Raw genomic sequence first — 26,147 nt, 5'->3', positions numbered from 1 at the left:
GCATCAGTCACGAGCTCATAAGTTCCATCTTTTGTGAAATTACTTTTTCCCTCCCGCACGGTCTTTTTGCGACAGAATTTTTCACTCCCACCCTAGTTCAAAAGCGATTCTAGCTCCCTGTCCAGAAGTAGTTTGAAAGTTTTGATATGCATTTGTTTCGTAAAGGCGCGCCGTATGTTGGAAATTGGGGACACGGCCTTACCAACACTAGATAACGTGACATCCTGCTTCAGGCAACCAAGTTTCACACGTGCATAGCACCGCCGCGCCCTGGGTACGCAGGTAAAATATCGCCAAACCTGTAAAAGTACTGAAGTCTTTGCCATTTTAAGTTTTTCACAAGCACATGTTCTTCATAATTCACAAAGTTAACCCCGGAGCGCGTGGATACCAGTGATTCACAAAACTGTTGTTCGATGTCCAAAAACACAATGGTGTGTTTGCGATATGCTGGCCGCTAGCACTAATTATGGAAATCGCATTGATATGCTATTGCCTCTCATGATCACTGGCTGCACGCTCTGTATTGCTGGGACAATCCTGACATTCTGACATACTCGGCAGTACGGTCAGGATGGTACCGCATCGTCAAAGCCGGCGAGCGATATTATGGGAAAGCCTCGCTATCACGCGATCATATCAAAACAATCATTGCATCATAATCAAGCCATGACATGCTCCACAACAGCAGCACACATACTGTTCATCGCTGCCTCGTAATGATACTCTTCTACTTTTCACCCTTCGTTAATCCCGCGTTTTCATTGCACGCTGCTCCCGTGTTTTCGCTTCTCGTCGGTCCCGGGTTTTCGTTTCCACTGCTTCTGCATTTCCGCTTCTAGTTTCCGTCGCTTCATTCTTCGTCATTTGCACATTATAACTTCTCCTTTCATTTTTCCTTTCATGACGTATTCCAGGGTTGTACCAGGCTTCTGCGCAGCTATCTAGTGCTATATCCAGTGCGAAGTGCTCCGCTCTGGCCGCGGCTACTCTGCGATGACGCTGGCGGTCTGCTGCGGCGGCGTCACGCTCTCCGGCGTCTGGCGGCCATCGCCCAGACCTCGAATGACCAACGCCAGCTTCTGCGCTACGATCGTCACGTCTGCGTCGCTCACGTCGGCGTGCAGCACCATGCGCACGTTTGAGGCGGACAGAGGGGACATGCGCACCACCACCTGCTCCCCCAGCGCCTGGAGCTCCTCAGGTGGCACCTGCCCGATAGCCGTCAGTTGGATCAATGTCCGGCCAGTAAAGAGCGTACACAACTACAGGAGGTATCCAGCCCTGGAAGGGGTTCCATGCATGCGGTAAATGAAATAAAGGCCGCTAGCTTGTTACGGTTGTGTCCTTCGATAGTCGACATTTTATGCGCGTACTATGCAAAAGAATGAAGGCGGCACGATCATGCCTTTCTACACGCCAAAAAATCGTTTTAATAAGCAGTGATGAGGACGAGCTTCCTCTCTTCTTTTACAAGCACATCTACAAGGCATTGCTGAATTCGAAAGTAGCAGCCGGCGCATTTTAAAACAGTTGATGTGGAAACAAATCTTCGAAATTGATTACTAAAAGCGTATGACTGTTCACTGGCGTCCCGTATACACATTCCAGGCCGGTACGCTTCCCATGGTTTCTGAAGCGGACGCCGGCCGGCTGCGCGACCTAACCTCTCGCATCCTCTGGCAGAACTGGCGGGGCAGTATAACAGCCGGGTCCAGCTCCAGCAACACGATGTTGCTGTGCAGGTTCTCCAGGTCCACGGAGGCGCCGGGCTGGCCACAGCTGTTGATCGCTGCGAGCACCGAGCAGACGGGGCGTAACTCGAAGAACCGGGCTGGCAACTGTGGACACCCGTCAGCTCCAGGAGAGTCCTCTTTGTATGGAAACTCACGTTGGCACTATGAAATCATAAGCGCTTAGCCAAGTCAAAAGATACAGTTGACGCATGTGGGCAGTGCGACGTTTCCGATTAGAAGCATGGCGAGAGCGATTCTCCCATGGCCGGACTACCACAAACGCGAGAAACTGTCTTGCGAGACGGATATCCCGACCGCTCACCAACTCTCCAATGTCCCCCCCCCGCCGTGGGGAATAAGCTCCAAGAGTAAGATACTTTGATGGGGATTCTCAGCCTGTTCCGGACCATTTTCCAATATCATTCTACGCGGGGTGTCCGGAGCGTTCGTCGCCTGAAAAAGACCACCCCAAGCAAATCTTGAATCTGATGGTTGGAAAAGCTTGAGGAGATCCTAAGTTTTCCCAAGCAAAGGCCGATGGCAGGCGATGGATAGGGAGGGGCCTAGGAAACCCTAATCATTTTCCCCATGCCGGTTGGGGAAATGAGAGGCATCCAAGCTTTCCCTGGTCCGCCCGACCTTTCCCCTAGGCTAATTGCTGGCTGGGTAAACAGTATGTTGGTGCACACCTTCCGCCTCAGAAGTAACGGCCCATATTTCAGGCATCCGGATTTTGCCGACTGCGACAAAACACTCCCATTTCTTACGGCAATAGCATGAGAAGAATCGTAAATTTCGGTGGAGAATACTCAAAGCAACATCAATGATTGGATGACTGTCTTAACTGTCATTTAGCTGAATAAAATTAGGTACCTTTCGGGGCCATTGGATATCAGTGGTCAGACCAACGCCAAGAGCGTTGACTGCCGCCTGGTGACAGTTGATGGTCCGTGCCCTGCGCTGCCGGCTGCAGGTGCCCTCACCTTGGGCCAGCGTGCGGGCCCGCCGATGATCGTCCGCCAGGCGGTCACACATGACTTCCACGCCCACCAGGCCAGCAGCGGCCAGCACACCCACCTGGTGCATGTCGCCGCCCAGAACCTTCCGGGTGCGGCGCGCCCTGCCGGGTCACGCACGCGTCAGCCATCAGGTCACATACAAGGTCAGAGTTTAAATTAAATGCTGAGAGGTTGATCATGCCGAACGTAGACGTTATCAATCGTTATGTCGCACATGACACCAGGGGTCAGACTCTCTGAAGGTCAGCGGTCTGATCTCACATAAAATCGAGGGTACCGTTATCGATCAGGTCCAACACGAGGTCAGATCATGTAATATCAGAGATAAGACTCAAACGTGAGGCTTGTGTTGAGATCGCATATGGAATCTAAGGTCAGCTCAGGTGAGGTCATCACTGGGTTCACACATGAGTTCATGGACCATACACAAGGTCAGCATTCAGGTCACAAATAATTACAGCAGTTAGATGACAGGCTTAGGGAGCGGCCAGTTCACACACCGGGTCAAGGGTCAGGTCACACACGGGGTCGACATTAAGGTCACGGCTAGGTCACACACCGGATCAGGGGTCAGGTCACATACGGTGTAAGCATTGAGGTCACCGCCAGGTCACACACCAGATCAGTGGTGGGTTAGGTCACGGCCAGGATATGCACACAAGACATGCCGGGTCGGAGACCCGGCATGTTTACCAAGTGGAAGGTGGACTTCCGGCAAGTGGAAGGTGCACTATCTTTGCCGTTGAAATGTTACAGCGGGTTGTGCCAGGGGATTTATTGCGCATGATCGGACAAACTGACATAACCATCTCCATTCTGTGAGGTCGAAGTGCAATAAAGTATCGACACATGCAATATGGGAATATGGAATTTTGTGCTACATTTTGCGTTCCTCTCTACCAGGATACAACCAGCCGTTGATCTGTACCTTAACTCGGCGTCATTGATTTGATCCACGATCGAATCGGCCATTTCATTTCCGGAGAGGAGGCTTGATTTATGAGACGGCTGAGGTAATGAAAGTTAGATGACACATTTCCACCCAAAGTCAGCTCCGACCTCCCATCATCGAGCTCTCACTGTTTGATGAACTGCGCTGAGCCGACGATCAGCGCGCCCGCTGGGGCCGACAGCGCCTTGCTCAGACACAGCGTGCTGGATGCAAATCCGCGGAGGATTCGCGACATGGGCACACCTGGCGGCAAAAGTGGCAACTAATACCAGGTAATGTTATAGATGGCGCTTCGGCCCATCTATCCAGAAACGGCTAGTGGAGATGCACGATCAAACTGAACTTTTTCAGATATGCATTGCCACATTAACAGGGGGACATGGTCCCTACATCATCACAGAAAGCTTTTCGTGTAGCTCCATTCCCTGGTTAAGCATGGAACAGACCGATTTTAAATGTGGGCTTGATTTCGTACTTTTCGAGCATTCTTTTAATTTTCCTTCCTTCGGCCCTACCTCTGTCTAAGCATGGATATTTCAAGACGAGCATGGAGCGATATTTGCTGCAGCGTTGTCGTACCGTACGATACAGATACATCACAGACCATCGGGGACGTTAATATACGTTCGGAGGTCAATTTGCTCCTGTTCCTGAAAGACAGAGGGCTGCTGAAAATAGGTTTAGGGCAGATCCATTGATCTTGAATTAGGTGCGAAGACCAGGTCAAAGTCAAACCAAACTTTTTCTCAGCAAAATGTTTGCTTTATCAGGTGGTCTTTGACGTTCATTTCGAGCCTCTGGATAACAACATCGAAAAGTGTATAATTCTGACGTAATAAATGTCAGGGAGGTCACTGATCTTAAAACATTTTGATCGACCTTTTGCTGTGGGAAGTATGCCACCTAGTATAGTAAATGGCGTCGATCATATCTTACGATGTAAAACAAAAACTCCGAAGGTTTTTGGTTATTTCTGCGCTTAAGAGGTCGAAGGGATCATAATTAACGTAAAAGGCGCCTGTGGATTTCGAAATTAGACGGTTGACTTAGACCCCCAACTACCCGATAATTTGTTTGCCTCCAACTCACTTAGTTTTTGAAATCTCAGGGGTAAAATTGCACACTACCTCCACATCCAAGCGCGGTGCAACCAACCACTCATCCTAGCGTGTGTTAATATTACGTCTTTGAGACGCAAAATACCATACTGAAATTATCACCCGAGGCCAGCATTGCATGCCATACTACAGAGCACAATATGTAGTATTGTGTGCATGACGATGTCCTCACCGAGCGCCACGGCAGCATTGGGCAGTCTGGCCCCGTCCATGTGCAGAGGTACTCCCAGTTCGCGGGAGAGTTCCGCGGCCTGCAGCAGACGTCACACACTGACTTTACGGCGGTCAGTCATCAACGGAAACGAACACACCAGACAGCAATCAGTGACTGCACTACGGCGGTCAGTCATTAACGGAAAACAACAACACACCAGACTGTAATCAGTCACTACACTACGGCGGCCAGTCATCAACGGACAACAACGCAGTCGCTACAGCGTCGGACAGGCACCTAGCACAGCTGTCCGTCGTCGCCAGGCAAGGTGCACGGATTGCCGCCGGTGAGCCATTGCTCTAACCAGCGTCACATTGCCACTCTAACGACCGTCAGTGTAGCGGATGACAAGCGATGCCAAATGAAGGTCAGCAATGACTGACAGATCGACGCAAATGTAGCAAGATAGTAGTCATCACCTTACGAGGCCACAAGTCAACGAAACTTCCTGCACGAGACCGCCGCAAGTACCAAAGTTTGTCACCAGGCCATATGAGAGGCGCGCAGCATCAGAGCCGTCGTCAGTGTCGGCTCCCGATGCACGTCGACATGGTGGCATCTCTCGCGACACCACATCAGTAGAGGCCGCGTCCCTAGGCCGTACCACATACTCAGCCATCTGCCCTGCGCTTCATCACCTGCCGCACACATGACACGGACCTGATCCAGGTAGTCCAGCGGCAGCACCTTGCCACCGCAGCAGTTGTGCGTGTTCTCCAGGCAGATGAGCTTCGTGACCGGGTAGTGGACGTTCTCAGAGCGCACCATGGCGCGCAGCAGATCCAGGTCAATGGTGCCGTCTGGCCTGTTCGGCGCCACGCGCGCGTGTACTCCTGTAGCGGCAAGGAAACCCGTTCAAGACGGGGGGGGGGGGGAGATCACGTTCTCCACGAGAGCTTTTGCGTATCCCATCTGTGATTTAGTGCACAATATAACGCACGAAGAATATCGTAGTTCATTCGTGCGAAAGGCGGGATTTTCTGACAAGACGGCCGAAATATGTCGCTTATTGCGTGAGTCGGTATGGGTGTTTAGGGTTGTGTTCCACATTTATATGGAGTTAGAATTGAAATAGCCATCTTGAAGACCATTCGGCGCAGCTCATATCCCTGCTCTTCAAAAGACCTAAACCCCTCCAATTCATGAGCCAGACGAAAAGGGGAAGTGTATCTCGGGTACAGCGTTTTAAGCTCACCTTGGCATTCAAAACTTCATAATAACGCCATTCAAAACCTGTGATTTCAGAGGTCATGCCGCGGTTGGACATCAAGCAATAAAATACCAAGGAGCATATTTGCTTAACAGAGAATTTTGCTGCCAGGTGCAGGTTTTCGCTTGAAAAAGCATGTCAATAGTTATAAGTGAGCTTGTTTCATTATATCTAATGTTTGCCTCAATATCTTTAAATCTGAGACATTCCGTGAAGTTCTGGCATTGGTACCTCTTGTTCATCATGAACGGTAAAAAGCTGCCCGCTAATGCTGACAAGAACAAATCATAATTAGTAAATGAATGTCGCGAGTCCTTCAGAAATTGGGTTAAATGTTTTGAAGTTTTTCCAACAAAATCATCGACAGCGTAGTTATGAAGTTTGATGTCACGAAATCAGAAAAGAACAGATCGCGTCCAGCATCAATAAAATAAAATTAAACTATCTTACCAGAATAAAATGCCTGACAACTATTGAACAGCCAAGGATGTCCTGAAGAAAAAGAAATCTGACAAAACAGAGCAGTCAGCCAGGATGACAAGATAAGAACTGATTCGCATATTACGAGAGCCTGTTATTCAACTCGTCATGAAAAAAATAGCCGCACGGCCAAATCTGACAATTATCCCAATTAGCATATCAGACGAGAACACCGCCGAAATGCACTCGAAAGTATTTCCCTAGGAACACCATCATCGTCTAATGACCCATAAAAAGCTTATGTTCTGCAGATTGTCATGATCAAAGCATTATGTGCGGACTCAACATTGTAAAGTAATCTCTCAGTCATCATTCACCTTATTTGGGCATAACTGATGTCATAATTGATTCGTCCTTGTATGTTGTGTGTGCCTTTGAGAATGGAATATGTGATTTTGAGAGGTCAGGCTAATGTATATCAGCTAATCAAATCAAGTATACAAAATCATATAAAAATATAGTCATAAAAATCATATAAAAATCAAAATAATCAAGCTAAAATTACCCAACATTGGTGAGGCACCTGTCCACCCTTAACGATGGGCAGAAAGTGGTAATGCGAAAACTTAAGTAAGCGGAAAAGGGTTAATAAATGTTTTTATGTCAAGGTTTTCAACAACTTGCACTACTTGCACTTGCACACTGCCCATTCGCACTAAGAGAGATAGAGATAGAGAGGGAGAGAGAGAGAGAGGGGGGGAGAGAGAGGGGGAGAGAGGGAGAGGGGAGAGAGAGTTCAACTCTGGCTGTGTTCACTGTTAACGGTTTTTGCTGTTTTATGAGCCGTGATGTCAGTGTACCGCCTCTCTTCGAGCGAGCAAATGAAGCCTCGTTTGATATTTTCAGGGACTGTGCGTGGTTGGCAGTGCCTGGTTATGCTTTCCAGAACTATCTGCGTTCTGGTTCAGCGTGTCGTCGGCTTCAATATGAAACATTAAGTATATATATATATATTATATTATATATATATATATATATATATACATTCGTCGCTCTTTGCATTCTAACGTTTTACATACAACTTATCTCATCGTTGGAGAAGACTAAATGGCATAAGAAAAAGGTTCTGAGTGTTAAGGGATAAAAATTGTGTACTACCATTGAATACATCTTTGGCGCCGAGAATTGTTCTTGAGGCACCCTAGTTGGTCAATGTCCCTAACTTCCACAAACATATCGTCTACGTAGCGGCAGTAAATGTCCGGCCTTATGCTGTCATTTTGTAGTGTGTTGGCTTCTACATGCCCCAGAAAAAATTACTGAATAAGGTGCTAGAGGTGAGCCCACCGCAACACCCTCAATTTGGCAATGCTTTCGTCCATCAAGCCCGCGGAAAGGCACTTCCAACGTAGTAGGCGCTTAGTAATTGCTCAAGAGGGCGCTTTGATATTTTGAGAGAGAAATTTCGGGGTGGCTGTAAACGCGGTCAAGGACAGACATCCAACCAGCCGTCAGACTGTGCTATCAAAACCAATAAAAAAAATGCTGCCGACCCAGCCGTTTGGGTGGGGCGGTGGCGACAGGCGTGAAGATGTCCACATGCTGTTGGGGGTGGGGCGGTCGCGACGGACCTTAAGACACCCACACGCCGTTGGGGTGAGGCGGTGGCGACAGACCTTAAGACGCCCACACGTTGTTGGGGTGAAGCGGTGGCGACAGGCGTGAAGACACCCACATGCTGTTGTGGGTGAGGCAGTGGCGACGGGCCTGAAGACGCCCATACGCTAACCTTACCTGCCACGGTAGCGCAGCCGCCCTGCTCGTACAGATGGATGTGAGTCTTGTCTCCCACGATCATCTCGCTGTCTCTGGCCGTGCAGTGACACATGACTATGGGCGGAGAAAACGCACAAAATTCAGTGGTGCATGACTGCAGACAGAAATATCCCACAGTCGCAGGCTCAGGTCAAGAGAATAGTGAAGCATAACACTTGACAGTCACAATATACATACCCAGGTCCAGTGAGCAAGAGCGCATGAATTCGGGCAAATTGCCTTTAATACAGTTTATGATAGTATAACGGTTCTGGTACCATATATGATATGACTTAGTTTCGTTAGCTGCATCACAGGGCAAGATTGAATGCAAGCGCTTCGTTCGTTGTTCCGGCCTGGTAACTCACCTACAACTGCATCCAATAATCAGGCACCTCAATCCCACACTTCCGTTCATTTTCTTTGCGACAGGGTGTACGGGGCGGGCCATTGTGTGAACGGGTGATTTTCAGATGTGATGGCAATATGCGACATGACCAGGATCAGAATCTAGAGGAGTCACTGGGGTCATGCCCCCTTGGGCCCCGAAGGAGCCTATAATGGCTTTGAAGAGGTCCTCTAGCCGGCAGAAGAGAAGCAGCTTTTAATACAAGACGCAACAAAACTGGACGCTTTGGGTCTCCAGGCGACCAAGAACAGTCACAAGCGAAAGTGAGCGGACCACGAGCAGGCAATTTTTCGCTTGCTAAGAGAGTGGTGACTGGGAACATTTTAAGGCTCATTGCACCGTTCAGAGGTCTTGCGTTCTTGCTGGGGGGGGGGGGGCTATATGCCCATATGCAGGGAAAACCGATGGTGAAGAGGCCTTCCACCTTGTCCTTGATTTATTTGTCTTTGCTCGGAGGGCTCTACGCTGTTGTTGGGGCCTTATCTACTAGCATGCCAGGGCACTCGTTTTGATCAGGAGACCTTCACGGATTCTTCCCATCGGCCCGAAAAGCTTAACATGTCATAGCCGGAGCCCTATATGTTAGCATGAGTAATCCCTACTTTCATGTGGGCTGGGGGGTTGAACTAAGATGGCGATCTTGAAGATCATTTAGTGCCGATCACAGTCCTGTCCGATTTCAGACTGTGTGTCGGTGTGTCGTACGTCAGCATCATTTATGACATCAACGAATTGTCTCTGGCTCTCAACCAGATACGTTCAGTGCAAGCTTCGAACATGAATCATGTTGCGTGCTACTCATACAGGAAGTTGGACAACAATACGAGTTATGGCGGCAATAAGGCTCGAAGTTGAAAAGGTTGAGAAATACGCTTTAACTGAGCCTGTGAATGCAGGTAAACGCTAAAAATAACAAGAATGCAAGAGCATCACGAGAAAGTTCCAACACGCGCGCACATGATCATATTTTGGTTGTGTAAGTCGCGCACCGAATAGAACGGCAACTATCGACAGGCTGGTGTACTACAAGTGAGTCAGCTCCACCACCCTGGTGGCAATCTCACACGGCCAGATTGGAAGCCACTCTGACCACACATATACGCTCCATGGCGCAATGAAACGATGACCATTGTGGAGCATAGCCATTCAATAGAGAAATTGTGTTGTCTGGAAGGGTCTGTTGGATTTAAAAGCATATCAATAGTTACAAGCGAGCTTATTTCATCATGCCTGATGCTAGCCTCCATATTTTCAAACGTGAGACATTCCTTTCAAGCTGCCGCACTGTTCTTGGTTGCTCGAAGGGTCTTCATATTGGTTTCGGGCTCTTTCCGCTTGGTTTGGGGGACCTGCGCTGTTGCTGGGGCCCATATAAGTCAACGCACCGAGGAACTCGATGCTCAGGGGCAGCCTATACTGATCTAGGGCATTTTTATTTTTATTTCGATTGCGTAGAACCCTTTACTCCTGTCGGGGACCTTTCTGCTAACCTGCCCGGGCACTTGTGATCGCACAGTGCTGTCTATAATGGTCTTGGACACTTCCTGTTTGCTAAAAGCGCGCTAAGCAGCTGTCCGGGACCCTGTACCTTCATATCCCAAGGCACTCATGATTGTTCAAGAACATTGATTTATGTACATTGGTCTTGGGCTGTTTCCCTTTGTTCAGAGGGCTTTGCGCTTTTGCCAGGGTCTTATATGTCCAGCTGTCGCGGATTTTATTGTGCATCAAATGGCATCCGGCAGGTACCAAGTGTTGGTCCTGCTAACGCATTCACGTGTCAGGCCGGTGGGCAAACGTTTGAAAAGTTGTTTTTGCGTGATAGCACCTGGACTAAAACAGAAAAAAGCAAGGTACTGCAGTACGCGGCAGCTTTTTAAAGTACAAGGTGAGCCAGATAAAGGTTAACTCATGTTTCCCTTACCAGAAGCAAGTGTAGCTGAATTGTATTGTATCGCATTGTTTAGTGTTGTGCTGTATCGGGTCCTTCTGCATTATCGGACTATTCTTTTGTCTTCGTCAACAGCATCTCACAGGACAGGGTCCCGGAACAAATAAATCTTAGACCTCCCCAAATATTAAAAGCAAGACCCAATCAGAGGTGCAGACGCGATACAGCGGATGTCTGGCCACAACCAGGGCCTGACTGGAGGGCCCGAAAAGCTCAAGTGGGCCCGCTGGAGGCCATAGTAAGGGACTCCGGTCGGCAGGGCAGGGCCCTCACGCGTCAGTCTGAGGGCCTCTTGCGTCGATACAGCGGGGAGGCTGGAACGATGAGGACGGTCAGAGACCACCAATACTAAGCCAGTCTCCCGTTGGCGTGAGGTGTGGGGCCCAGGTAGGGACAAAGCCGTAGTCCGTGATCGCCTAAAAAACCTTTTGTATCGGTCGGGACCATTGGAACAATATATATTTATTGCATCAGCCAGTGGTCGACAATGCCCACAGGAAATTCTGCGTCAGCCAGGAGCCGACAGTGCCTACAGGAGATTCTGTGTCGGCCAGGGGCCGACAGTGCCTACAGGAGATTCTGTGTCAGCCAGGAGCCGACAGTGCCTACAGGAGATTCTGTGTCAGCCAGGAGCCGACAGTGCCTACAGGAGATTCCGTGTCAGCCAGGGGCCGATAGTGCCTACAGGAGATTCTGTGTCAGCCAGGGGCCGACAGTGCCTACAGGAGATTCTGTGTCAGCCAGGGTTCTGAAGTCGGCTGGGGGCTTTGCTGGACAGAAACCGTTGCGAGGGACCCCGAGTGTCAGAGGGCCGCTAGCGATGGTTGTGATGCCTTACCAAAGACGTGATAGACAGATGACAATGCAGGGGCTCATAGTGAAGCCATGAAAGGTGACTGTATCAGTCAGATTGCTAGGACGACGGACATGACAAGGACGATAGTTGACCAAAATGGTCAAAGGTTTGAATGTGCCTAGGTACCTTTTCAGGTGGTGAGATCATTTGTATGTCGACTAATTAGCTTCTAGCCAACGAATGTAATTCACGATTTACGTCTCCAATAAATGATAGCAAACGATAATTGTCCTGCCCGAACCAAGAAGCAGAAAGCACCCTGGAAAACCACAGACACCCTGAGATTTGACTCTCCAGGAACCGTACTACGAGACCAGCATCCCGCAACTGTAGTTAGCATTTCCAATGAGTGATAATACACTAAACGTTTCCGGCCCGAGCCAAGCAGCAAAAAGTAGTCCGGAACACCACAGACACCCTGGGATTTGACCCCTCAACAGCCGTGCGACGAGACCAGCATACCCCCACTGACTCACGCAGTTCACGTGATCTCTCGTTGAGAATGTTAGGCAACAAGAGGAAACGTATCAGGCTGCACTGTTGGCTACCACCTGCAACTGGCGTTTGGAGGTGTGTGATTGGGTGCCGGCTGGGCGGCGGTACAAATGTGCGGGACTTGACTGGCGGAGAGTCTGGGATACGGCTGCTGGTCATTGGCCTGTGCGGTTGCACGGGACCGGTGCAATTCTTGGCAGGTGATTGGTGGAAAATATCGGCAACTGGTGCCTTGTGATACACGGAGAGCGGTCTGAGACTTGTACCCAGTGTCTGCAGCCGCGTCACACTTAGCCACCATCCATTCAAAAACAAAGGCATCCTGCAAAGTGTGAAGCCGTGTGGCAGCATCCATTAGTGTTAATACTCACTGGATATCAGATTGGCCATTGTGCCCGAGGGCACAAAGAGCGCTGACTCAAAACCCAGCATGTCGGCCACCTTCCTCTGAAGGGCTGAAAACAGACATTCGACTTAATGTGACGATTGATTGCAGACATATCGTCACAAGCCAGTGCTGAGATCACCAGAGGCATAGGATAGGTGCCTTTAAAGAGAATAAATCAAACAAAATTTGGTTGTCTCTGGATTTCGAGGAATCGGCGAAGTAATTGGCGTTATTAATAATATTGATACCTAATTATCTAAATGGTATATTCTAGAGATAGCGACTTCACTTAAGTGTCTGGAAAGTCGAAAATTAATTGATTAGCCTGAAGATAAGCGAAACGAAATGGCATTACATCAGAATACGATTATAATTAAGTTGAGCAAGATCTAACAGCAATATATAAAACCAACTTCATAAAGACGCTTACAACATCGTTTTTGCGCGCGCACACTTGAGCAGCTGCAGACACCAATTGGTATTTTTGCAATTTTCATAGACTTTTCTTTTCGAAGTCGAAATATACCGATGCTCTTTTCACTACGGCGCCCTGTGACCAGGATTTACGCCAGGTTTCCGGCCGCCATAAGAAAGCTTTACCAATGCGCGAATTTTGAGACTTCCGTGGGAGGTTAATGAATTGCGTTTCCACGTGCCACGTGTGCCCTGGCCATCACGTGGGCATGACAGGTTAACATGACCAGTTAATGCATAGCTTCAAAATATTGGCGAAAGTTCAGCATCGTTCCTCAAACTGTGACGGAAGAACAGCCGGTATGAGACGTTACACAGACGGCGACAGGGTGCTTTCTTCTTTCATCAAGGCTAGGTACTAAGTAAGTTACTGTTTCTTCAATGTCATGATTCCACCGCCTGGTGTCGACTGAAATAGCAATACTCATGAGTGTAACGTTGGGCAGTTACGTTATGTTACGTAGCGTTATGGCACCGTCCGCTGGACGATCGAAACGAAAACTAGATATCGGCGTTGAAGTGCTTATATTTTCGTTGTTCTGTCTCGGTTGGGGATGGCATGTTCACTTCGTCATAATTTTCACTTCGTGCTTGAAGGAGCAAAGTTAAACAACGATCGATAGAACAATATCTTCACTAAACTTGATCAAAGACTCGATGTTCCTGGCATTGTTTCATCGGTAAAAACTTGGACCACAACATTTTGGTAACTACTAAGCATCGCGCAACATCACATGGACTTTAATCAACGTAAACCAAAGTTTGATGAAAGGCCTTTTTAAAATGCACATGTGCAACACACCTCGGAAATAAGTAGTGCGTGACGTCATAAATTAATGATGCGAGTGCGCTGGTGCTAACCTTGAACGGTTGGGTCGTCACCCATGACGTCATCTCCAACCTCGGCCTCCGCCATGGCGCGCCTCATAGCATCGGTCGGTCTGGTGACCGTGTCACTGCGCAGGTCGACCACCTGGGCACCCGCGCACGTGTCAAGTTGGGTCGGCGCGGCCGGACTCGGAACACTTTAGCAAGACAGCTGCCAATAAATGTATCAATGTTGATGGAAGCCAAGTCAAACTGCACTCTGCCACACAAAAAAACAGCATATCTAGTGCACGAAATGTCCATATCTCATCGGTGTCTGCCATCAAACCTGCGCCAACTACCACTGAGCAGAACAGCCTGGGGAGTATGTTCACGGGACATTGATATTAATGCATCTGAAAGCTCACATGGCCTCACTAGCGGTCGTCAGACGGCTGAGGGGACGCCGCAGCCGCCGTCAGCCCGCGGCGTTTTGTGGTTGCTCACCCTCATGCCGGAAGACAGTTGCTGGCGGCGCGCGTCGTCAGCTTCGTGGTGCAGTCTCGCTGTCCGGCTTCGCTGCTGGCAGCTGTTCTGGTGCCTCCTCCTCCGGCTTCGCTGCTGGCCGCTGTTCTGGTGCCTGACGACCGACATCAGCACTGTTGTCAGCGGAGATGATGAGTATTCACCTCCGGAATCACGTTATAGTTGACATGACATCAGATCAATTCGGCCTGCAAATATGCACCTATCAAACCCCGGATCGCAAAGCATCATCCAGCTAAAACCGTCTTTGGTCACGATCGGTCTGAAGTTTCGAAACCCCTAGCTGTTGGTAAACGCTGACGAAGTTCTTCGTTTGACATAGCGCAAAGCTGCTCTTGCTAGTTAGTTAATGATTTGCTTTTAAGGGCGTGTCAACTGCATTGGTCATCTGCGCCCGTGTTTTGTTTTTTCAGAGCCTATTTCAACGGAACCTTAACCACAACCACGTCAGCAGATTGTCATCAAAGTCTTGCTCTCTCAGAAAGCTCATCAGCCGCGTGCCAGAACTGCACGGCGTGAATGACAAATCGCATGAAGGCCATGCGGTCCAACTTTTCAGTTGTCTAGGTCGGTGAGCACGAAAGCTTGAAGTCAATGTCTTTGAAAAGGCAGATACTGATCAAACATTGCTTGACAACGGATCACCCATCAGCCAGGCCAGGGGAATGTAATTCTGGTCAATATATCGGTTTCTCTCAATCTCAAAGTTCCGACACTCATCTAGCACATGGGCCACGGACATAGGTGCTCCGCATATGCGGCAAAGTGGTCGAGCTTCCCTAGAGAGCAGGTAGGAGGGCGTCTCGTACGTGTAGCGGCAGCGCGCCGCTGTACTGCCTACCTCTGACGGCAGCACGCCGTTTTCCTGCTCACCGCCGACGGCAGCACGCCGCTGCACTGCTCACCGCTGACGACGGCCGAGCTCCCGGCGCGGAGTGCCCTGGCGGTGTGCGGAGGACCGCCTGCGGTAGCCCCGGCCCTCCGCAGTGGCTCAAGGTCTCCAGGACGGCGTCAGCCTGGATTGGACGGTCGCCAGACCCAGGACAACGTATACATGATTGCGTCTGTCTGGCAGGAGCAGTGGAATGGCGGCGGCGACAACGACGGTAGGGCGGGAAATGACAAGACGCAGTTTTAGGTTCACGTGACTTATGACAGCGCGCACATTGTTAATTTTCCTTGAGGAGAGATGGTGGTCTTAAAACACCGGTCGCCCATCATGGGTCGGCGGCACCGTGTGTATCTTGTTGGCGTAGCTTTTTCTTGCTCTTCAAAACTCTAGCCGGCGAAGCCCCCGGCGCCAGAAAAGATAAGGTTTTTTCGGTTACTAATACTGATGCTGTTGAATCTCCTACTGGTAGTGTACATTTTCGCCTATATACGTAGCAAGAGTTCGTCGCTCCAAGCAAAGCCCCAATATAAGGCAATGGGCCGCTCTCCCCGTGAATCACCCTTTTGCGCTCCGATAGGTCTTATTCGTAACTCTGACAACATTCTCAGCCGTCATCTGTTAGCTTGAGAACCATATCGCACCAGCGAGAATGGCTGGTCATCCTCCGACGCTAAAGGTATCAGTCTGCAAACTGTCCATGCCGCCGGTGCACGCGGTCAAACCTTGCAACTACGAACATCTGTGTAAACAAGAAGCAGACACATTTAAAGGGTAATTACTGGCTGGCACGCCTCTCATCTTTCGTTGCTGAGATATCACTGAGCAGCGGTTTTCCTCGTCGGCGAGCAGCGGCGCTCCGCAAAGCCCGAACGAGGCTGCCATCTATCTATCGCGCAGCGCAGTACATGGGAGGAAAAGACTTACCGGACAGCGTCGGTGACAAAAATTGATAATTTGCGTGCTATTTGGTGACAAAACCGCGAAAAGCGAAAAACTATAACAGACCAATCTAGTCAGACGGCCTTTAAGGCTCGGTATTGGTCCGCACTCGGCGACATTTACAGCATGGCCTCGTGTCGAGCTTATGTGAGAGCTGTGGCATGAACAAGTTAAGTCACTGAATGCTTCCCGACATAATATTTTTTTATCCAGGTAGTTTCTAGCACGTGATTAGAAATACGCTACAAATTGCAGTATATCAGCGCTAACATCACAGACTGGTGATGATACAGTGCTTTAGCGATGCCCGTTGGATCAATGTTTTCACATGCGTTTCAGCCCAAACACATTTCAGGGACTAAACAGCATGAAGTACCAGACGCCTAGACCGATTACCAATCGTGGGAATATTGGTTTGTCTCAGTATCTTGCGGCGGACGTGATGAGTCTACTACGCGATGTCTTAAACTGTCGTGCCATTTGAGACTGATGGCTTCGAAAGCTGGCGACGCGGTAGTGAACTGGGTTCAGTGCAAGGCCGTAAGCGTCGCTGTGTAAGCCGCCGCTGGTTGTGTTCGTATCGGGAAAAGCTTGACGGCTTCATGGGAGTAGCTTATTATCAGCGCAGTTCTTACGTTGATCTACCACGGAGGACGATTCTGGTAGCAGCGTGAGAAAACAAGAAAGTTAGACAGGAGGCAGATAGGCAGGAGGCAGTTGCTTGCAGATATCCGAGCTGTAATTTCACACGACAGCGGAGGATGTCGAAGCAACACATACCAAGGATTCATCCGGAGCTTCCCGCTGCTGCTAAGACTTCATACGACAGCGGAGGATGTCGAAGCAACACATACCAAGGATTCATCCGGAGCTTCCCGCTGCTGCTAAGACTTCATACGACAGCGGAGGATGTCGAAGCAACGCATACCAAGGATTCATCCGGAGCTTCCCGCTGCTGCGAAGAGCAAAGATTTTGAAATGGTAAATCGCTGGTTTAACTGGCAGTGGAATGCTGGAACTATTAGCTTAAACACAGGATGCTGTTTAAATTTGAGTGTGATAATGCTATCAGGTGATTGAAAGAGCACGTCGATTGAAAGATACGCAGCTGGAAGTAAACTCTTGAAAATATATCTAAAAGGTGGGTGGAGGAGGCGGCAGCAAGACAAAATGGCAAAGCTACCTCTAAACCGACCTATACCCATATTTTGCCCTCATTCTTTTCATAATTGGAAGCAGCGGCGAAGTTCCACAAAGCGAGTTAGGAGAGGAAGGGGGAGTTTGAGTCCTGTAAAATAGTCCAACCTTCCTACAAATGACGCCGACACTGTCCGGATTGGCCCCTCTTTCTTCTGAAACTTGGGGCCTGAGTGGAACCCACATGGAAGGGTAGGGGACATCTGAAAAGGAAGCTGCACCACCGGATGGAGGGCACAGTCTCCCCAACTGAATACGCAGCTACCTCTCTGTGTGGCTGTTTAAGCTGAGTATGCTAAAATATAACTATTGACTCTCACCCAGCACTCAGTGTTTGAGCCAAGCAACGGCTTCGGGCCAACACTATTGCTGAAGATTGCCAAACTGTTGAGGTATGGTTGCAATCCTAGGACCTAGGAAGCCTGCAAGACCTTTCATATTGTCGTACCCATTACATCCATTTAAATGCCCACCTAATGCCTAATGATGTTGCTGGATACTTTGGAAACTTGGTACCGAGAAAACGAAAGCGAGTTGCAATTGATGTTATGCTCATGATCGTTGCCAGAACTCTCAACGGGTCGTGTAGTCCATGCGCGTCACTACTTTCAGGAGGGCTTCCCTACTTCCAGGAAGGTTTGAGCCCCTTCCCAATGCTGGCTAGACCCCGCCCCCCCCCCCCCCCTCCTCCCCAATACTCCTCTGAGTCCCTCAGTCCACATGAGTAAAGAGGGAGGACTGGACCAAATAACTTCAGACGATTATCTTGACTATTGGTTAGCTGGGCGGTAAGTAGCTAAACACCTCACTGTCAGTATCATGTATATTTTATATCAAACAGTATCCTGCGGATACCTAATGTTTTTTGTCTTGCTAACTCCCCATATGTTAAGCCAGTCCGCAAATGCTTGATCACTTTTCAAATGATAGCTCAGGTTGGGATAAAGAGCAATAGACTACAATGGTAACTTTTAAGGCACAGGATGGCCCCAAGGAAAGTTAACGCATGTTTTCATCCGACAGTGGTAAGAGCGTTTGTCGCATGGTCGTGCCTGCGGCGCACGACCAGCTACAACGGTAGTCCTCAGTGTTAGTAAGATGGCTGTCTGTGAATGACACTCCATTCTAAGCATTGCACAAAAATGTAGCTCTCATTAACTTGAAATAATAAGTAATTCATCCGCATGAAAATAGGTTTGAATTTACGCAATACCATGTAGATTTTTAATTCCGTCATCAAGGAACCAAATTCAGGTGGCAGAAATTCGGAGAGAAATCAGGTTTTAGAGGCATGTGAGATCAACCTTTCCGGCTGAAATGCGATTCCCCGATCTAACCGATTTTAAAAAGTGACACCCTTGGGTTGTAGACAACATTATATTGACAGCATGTATTTGCTGACAGAAAATGATTCAACACATTCCATATGCAACTAAAGGATAATTCCTAGAACGCCTCGTCTTCGAACACACAACGTTCTGATTATGGACTTGGCACGATTGAGCTACTGAGACCTCCGACCACACCGCAAAAGTCGGAAAATTCGTGGGATAATGTGCACAACTACGATCCGGTACACAGTAAGAGCTTGGTATCCCTAGATAAAAGAAAACAGTCAAATCATCGGTTCAAGACAATCAAACAAGCTTTCGTTTGGCTCCGGGCTCACCGAAATTGGCGTAGTGGAAGTCGGCGCCCAGCTCTGTGAAAGCAGGCCTCAAGCACATGAACCCTACGGGCTAGTAGGAAATGCACGTCGTAAAGCGGCTGTGCTGCCACCGTACTTATGTAGACGCCGCCTTCTATTATCTCATCCACTGCATTCTAAACGCCTCGCGCCGGGCCTCACCCTCCCACGTTCACCGCGGTTTTGCCCCTGATATGTATGCTGTACCGCCTGGTCTTACGAGCCAAGCCCGCACGTCTCAACGGTCACTAGCCCGGTCTGCGAGTGAAAACAGGGAGTGCGCATTGCAACGTAGCACGAATGCTCGGAAAAACCATCATGCTCGAGTATATCTGCAAGCCAGGAGGATCACAGTGCTTTTCATGCTGCGTCCTACATTTCCTGTTCAGTTCTGATCTGTCATATTTCGCTCGCTTTCGTCCACACAGTATACCACAAGTAGTGTAAAAACGGGTAGTAAACAGTGTAAAATTACGGCAAAGCAGGGCATGTATGCCCAGCTGTGCCGCAATTCCTCCTCATTGGTTGGCGCTCTTCCTCATGTATGGGTTTCCATGTAGAAAACTTTGTTCGTTTTGACATCGACTTTCTGGGTGGCAAAACATTCTACATTTTTGGCAGATCATAGGGATCGGAGCGTACTGATGTACATGGCATGTCACACAATCCAGTTTTAGCTTGCCTTGGCAGGATGTTCTGGCAACAATCCGTAGGATAATGAGGCATTTTCAACGCTCCTCCTGATTTGTGTGGTTATAATTTAGTCCCAGTCCTTCCATACTCCTGAAACCAACGAACAACCTCATTCTTAGACAGGTCCAGGAAATTATAGCCTCCGTCTTAGGCCTTTATTCAGATGTTATTGTTTACTTCACATTTCTTACCCTTGAATACTTTTGCTCCCAAAATTTTGTTCATTATACGCTTGGTTCTTTGCTGAATTAGGAGATACTACATTCGACAATCTGGCTTTCTTAAACTTATCCTTCATTCTGAAGGCATATCAAACAACAGCTGAATCCACGGCCACCCATTGCACCTGACAGGCTGTCAAAACTTCCTAGTATAGAAATCTTGAATTTTGGCGCAAGTGACAAGTGGGTGCGCGTGAAAATAAACTCACCCTGTAAATTTGATGCCTCCAGCTTACTTAATTTTTGTGATCCTAGGGGAGGGGTCAAATTAACCCGCCAACCGAGTGTGTGGTTTTCAACCGGCCACCCAGGCGCGGCTTAAGTATTCATGAGAGATTCACTGAGGGGCTTAGCCAACATTCAATGATTCACGGGTCATTACATGCAGCAAGGAAGTCGATCGGCATGAAGATAAATATATGCCTGTTTGATGTCACGACTGGTACACGGTGGGTTGACTTTGATGTCGGATAGATTGGCTAACAAGATATTACCCGTGAATGTCTCTAATAAGTGAGCTTAAGGTATACAAAATTCATCTACGTTGCAGCTCTTTATCAGCCACCCCCAATCCCAAGAAGTTACCGGCATTAGCCTTTGCCAGACAAGACAGCATAAACCACCACGTAACGGGAGTTTTGAGACGCGGAAAGACGGCATGGGCTCTCCAAAATACAAGTTACGATATTTCAGCATCGCTTGATATTATTTCGGAAATGCGACTTTACCATTGTGGTGCATTTGCCGCCATACCTACCACACAATTCTCACGTGTCAACATAAGTACTCCAGGTTTGACACTAGCTCACAAAGACAGTAAAACAGCGCTCCAAAGGCAGGGGGCAAATTTCAGCCCCAAACGGGTGCTGCCAGCCAGTCGGCACTTTGCATTTACATATGGCGCCTGCCAAACGGCCTGTCGTCATGACGGTGGGTTATCAGAGAATCGGCTCAGGCCACCAGTGGCCTAATGGCCGCCAGTGGTCTAATGGCCACCAGTCACCATTTCACTCCATTAGTTATAGCGGAGCAAAAATGCTCCGTGTTCGTTAGTGCAGCGCAAATAATTGTCACCTAGACTTTGTCTCAGGTCACCATTGTTTTTTGTTGTTTTTTTATCTTAGGGAATCTGTTGATATCACAAATGACGTCACAGGCCACATGGAAGCAAGCTGTTGACGGGAATACGCCACCTCTATAAAATCATGCATAATCGAGCGAATAGTTTAACGCGGCTACTAATGCATCTGCTATGTGCTCGCGGACGCGAGATCACCGCCCGGCCGACGGAATCACTAATCACCTTACACGCGCGCGCACACACACACACACACACATGCGCACGCACACGCACATACACACACACACACACACACACACACACACACACACACACACACACACACACACACACACACACACACACACACACACACACACACACACACACACACACACACACACACACACACACACACACACACACACACACACACACACACCTCCATACACACCAAACCCTCGTAAAAAATAGTCACAGGGCATTTGCTAGCTTTCGAAGTTTGATGAGCACTACAAGGTCAAAGGAGAGGTAAATTGGAATGGAAAGCGCATTGCCACGCCTTTGGTATAACGTGTACACTCAGCACATTGTCATGCCTTTGGTACAACGTGTACACGCAGCACATTGCCATGCCTTTGGAACAACATGTACACTCAGCACATTGCCATGCCTTTGGTACAACGTGTACACTCAGCACATTGCCATGCCTTTGGAACAACATGTACACTCAGCACATTGCCACGCCTTTGGTACAACGTGTACACGCAGCACATTGTCATGCCTTTGGTACAACGTGTACACTCAGCACATTGCCATGCCTTTGGAACAACATGTACACTCAGCACATTGCCACGCCTTTGGTACAACGTGTACACTCAGCACATTGCCACGCCTTTAGTACAACGTGTACACTCAGCACATTGCCACGCCTTTGGAGCAGAGCTCGTTTCAGAGGAAACTTACCCAACTCGTTTGACGACGCGTTATTCTATTTTACGCTGTTTGTCGGACGACGATCGATTCCGCTGCTTGATCCGGGCGGCTTACGTCGACCAGCTTTTCCAGCCGAGTGCGGCACGCTGCAGCGCCGAGCTCGGCGATGCGCTGTTGACTGCTTGCATTTGCCGTTTCCATAGCGTCGATTAAATGACGTGACTCTGGGTCACGTCATCATCGATCACACGCGAGCAAGGAAGGGCTCATTCCCGGAAGTGCAAGGTTTGAACAACAGTGCGGAGATTACTTGGCCATAACCGTCAACACAGAGTGATGCACATAGGGACACAAGGTTCAGCGACCAGCAATGCTGGTCTATGGTACCAAATGAGCGCAAATAATTGACTCGCGAGCAGCAGTATTCGGTGAGAACCGGTGAACAAGTCGTCGTGCAATAAGTATTCCATATATTGTGCAGTAGTGACATGGGATGAAGCAGGACTCGGAGTCAGCAAGCTGGCTTCCTCTCTCCAGCCGTCGGCAACTTTATTTAGCCTGCGAATTGCTCAAAGTAATACATTCCCATTGTCACTAACTCGTCTCCTGCCAATACGGCCAGCTGCCTGCAAGTTTAGTGCTCCAAAGTGTCCAGGGCTCTGTAGTGCGCCGAGTGGCGCCACGGCCACTTGGTGCACCTGCGGCTCCAGGGCCCTCGGGCGTCAAGCGTGGACCAGGTCAACATAGGCCATACTCACCGAAACATGTAGGACATCTCGACAACAAGGAAGGGCACGTCAGGTCAACTGAGACGCGCGTTGAACCAAGCAATCACCGCACCACGCCGTTGCCTGGGGCCCCGGATTAACTCAGTACCGATTGGAGAACCATGCTTGCTTTGGAGAAATCATCGAGTCGGACGCAGGATTGGACAGGCTTCAGTCCAAAGCACTGCAAGCTGATTGATAACACTTTGGGTGGTTTCATTTGTTAGTGCGCTAACCCTCAACCAGATAGCAAAGTAAACCCACGCGTCCTCCTCCCTCTGCATAGTGTTTGCCAATATTTCATCCGTATGTCGTTTAATTTCGCTCAAATTTTACCGGCCCCTCGGCCATTTAATTCGCCATTTTGAGACAAAAACGTGTGCCTACCACGTTGTGTTCTTAGTTGAGACAATTTTAAATGATGGCAAATGTTCTGCCGGCGAGGGCAACGGTCCGCAACCGATCATCAGCCAGTGAGCTAGAATCATTTTTTAACTAGGGTGGGGTGAAAATTTCATCGCAAAACGACCGTCCGGGAGTGAAAAATTCAATTTAAAAAAGATGGAACTTATGAGCTAGTGACTGATGCTTCAGCAAACAAAGACATCTATTTCGGGTTGGCATGGACATAGTATCATAAAGCTGACAAAACTGTTTGGTTTGTTAACATCTTAGGCCATTAAAGTGAAACAGAATACATTAAAGCATCGCAACTTCATGACAGTGTAGTGAGCATAGAAATTCATTAACACTACTAATTTGATGCCGCACTTTGCACTTCACTTCCACGGCATTTTTAACAAAAAAAGCAAAGGAATTAAACAACAAAATAACAAAAGAAAATTCAACAAGCATGAAAAACTCAAACAGAAAAACCTTGGAGTCCTCCACATCAGCCCATCACCAAGCCAAACAAAATACACATACCTCTGGCTTCTGTTAAGATGGGGTCAGGGAAAACAAACATTTTGTCACTGTTTCCTACAAAATACCAATGCTTATTTCCATGAAAGTAGCCTCACTATGCCTAACCTTAAGAGGCCTTACTTCATCTCATCCTGTCTAACCTGTTGGTATCACAGCAGCAGTTGTGAGTTACTGATCCCCGCACAATTCCTATTGTCATTCGCTGTGCACTTAACCAACTTAACCTAACTTAGAGTAGCCCATATGTTGAACATCATCTCAACTCACTTATCTGTTGACAGCAGTACTTGTAATAATAACATGAAAAAGGTCATGTTTTGGCTGGTTTCAACCTGCATTTTTATTCAGTTCATTTTTGTATGCTTGTTGACATCAGACAAAGTTGACAACACACAACACTTTAAATCACTTTGAGCAGCTTATTCTGATTGTCATGGTTAACCTCTGTCAAGGTCAATAATGAGTATGCTCCACAAAACAGTCACTCGTCTGCAAAAGTGACATAGCTTTTAGATGACCATGCCAGTTTTGCTGCTTGCCTTTTCAGCTGCAGCAAAGGTGTCTATTTAGGGTTGCGTATTCATACCTAATGACATAGTTTGAGATGTTGGCTTCACATCTTAAATGGGATGGTCTGACGATTTGCTTAATGCTGATATTTGCCTCATATTATAACTGCTATGCAGCTTAGAATAACACAGTGTTAAAAATATAGTGCAGATATACAGTACAGTTATTTGCCAGTCAGCAAACTAGACCAAACCAAAACTATGGGAAACATCCGGTTAAAGCGTGATAAGAGGTGGTCCATGGGGGAGCCACTCCACAAAATTTGGGGCAAATAATCAAGAATATGGAACAAAATGAGCCCATTGCGTTCCTTGTGGTAGCATAATTTGTCTTATGACAAAACTCGATAGATTAAAACAGAAAATGGCTAACTCTGGTTACAAATAATGGGTCGAAAGTAGGTAAGGTAAGCATTCATTTGGTCCACAGGAGATTTGCTGGCTTTTTCGGGACACACTTCTTCCTGGTCCCCACAACAAAAAGTCAGAACCACAGTTTGCACAGTTTGCTGACAGACAGAGCCATCCCACTCACACCCCAAACATAAATATCGATTACGTCCACCAACCTACGAAATTAAAATGCGAAACAAGTAAGAGGTGTGCATGATAAACATCGCTGGACGACAGAATTTCGCCATCAAACATTTCTGTATTAGCTGCGTCAGGTCTGCCTCAAAGCTCTATATGGCAGCATAAGGATAGCCTTGTCGGAGGGCCTGGTGAGTTAGACACTCGAAAGGCTTAGATTCATTGTTATCGAGCACCGTGATTAACCAAAAAATGGCCAACCCAGGGTTTAACAGGGCAAAAATGGTGCTAAAAGTAAGTTCCGTGTTTCAAATTGTCTCCTTCATTCCCCGTGAATTGTCAACGCTTGGTTGCATATCAAATATGTTTGGGCGGCTGGCGAATTAATCCATTTTATGCATAAAATCGTGCAAGTTTACAATTGGAGCATCTTGCAGAGAAATTTGTCAACATTTCAAGCAACAGATGGTACCTCTAAAAGCAATGGGAAAGCAAGGAAGAATAAAGTGGTATCACACTCGCATGACACCAAGAAAAATAAAAGTAGTTAAATATATATATATATATATATATATATATATATATATATATATATATATATATATATAAAGTGATGCCTCTTTGGAAAGATTTTGTTTTCAGCTTATTTGACTTAAAGCCTGTTAAAACAAGTGCTCAAATGGTGATACTCATTTGTAAATTTTATCTAAAAGACATTTCTGAAATTTTTCACTCCTGCATTTCGGGAGTGATGCAATTTAATGGTCAATGGTCGGGTAAAAGAACTACTTGGAGCAAAATTACCTACCAGGCCTTGCTTGTGTTTGCACCAAGCTCTGCTTTCGCGGTGTGGTGGTGAAACAAAAAATTGGGGATGCGGGAAAACCTTGCATTTGGCACACTCCTGCCAATTGTGACGCATTTTGCAAACAAACCAAAGTTGATGCGTGCAAGCGGCTGGAGTCGCTGGGGGTCTTGGGCTTGAAGGTACCTGGCGCCCTTGCTCTGTGCATACATCGACATGATTTAGATAAAGGTGAGGCAGGACATAGCCATAGGTGTCCAGGTTCTGTGTAGCCTTGTTTATGCTTGGTGGCTTCAAGTGAGCTCGGTTTTGGATGACATCTGAAAACCTCAGAAAGGGAATTATGTGTTTTGCATGTGCGATTAGACAGTGTCAGGCAGGAGTGAAAAATTCACGTAAAATATGAGAAAAGGAGTGAAAATTTCTCCTCATAGGGTGTTGCTTTACACCCGAAGCCGGCAATTCTAGAACACTGTCATCAGCCGATCGCTAAGGCATGGACGACCCTATAAG

At 48.0% G+C, this 26,147-nt stretch overlaps 1 protein-coding gene across 1 annotated transcript in view; it reads right to left on the bottom strand.

The window, feature by feature from the left end:
* Positions 1–986: 986 nt before the first annotated feature.
* LOC119113534 (putative low-specificity L-threonine aldolase 2) overlaps positions 987–26,147 on the bottom strand; it is a 28,338-nt gene continuing 3,177 nt past the window's right edge. Inside the window, exons 3-12 of the mRNA XM_037237835.1 lie at positions 14,372–14,504; positions 13,919–14,030; positions 12,567–12,650; positions 8,464–8,559; positions 5,700–5,872; positions 4,998–5,076; positions 3,836–3,950; positions 2,720–2,856; positions 1,668–1,792; positions 987–1,211 (exon numbers count right to left, since the gene is read on the bottom strand). Of these exons, the coding sequence (XP_037093730.1) occupies positions 987–1,211; positions 1,668–1,792; positions 2,720–2,856; positions 3,836–3,950; positions 4,998–5,076; positions 5,700–5,872; positions 8,464–8,559; positions 12,567–12,650; positions 13,919–14,030; positions 14,372–14,504 (1,279 nt within the window). The remainder of the gene's footprint in view (positions 1,212–1,667; positions 1,793–2,719; positions 2,857–3,835; positions 3,951–4,997; positions 5,077–5,699; positions 5,873–8,463; positions 8,560–12,566; positions 12,651–13,918; positions 14,031–14,371; positions 14,505–26,147) is intronic.

This window comes from Pollicipes pollicipes, unplaced genomic scaffold (genome assembly GCF_011947565.3).
Source record: "Pollicipes pollicipes isolate AB1234 unplaced genomic scaffold, Ppol_2.1 Scaffold_7262;HRSCAF=8765_pilon_pilon_pilon, whole genome shotgun sequence".
NCBI classification, from domain to species: Eukaryota; Metazoa; Arthropoda; class Thecostraca; order Pollicipedomorpha; family Pollicipedidae; genus Pollicipes; species Pollicipes pollicipes.
Note: the sequence above shows the minus strand (reverse complement) of the source record. Positions and strands in the feature narration are given on the sequence as shown.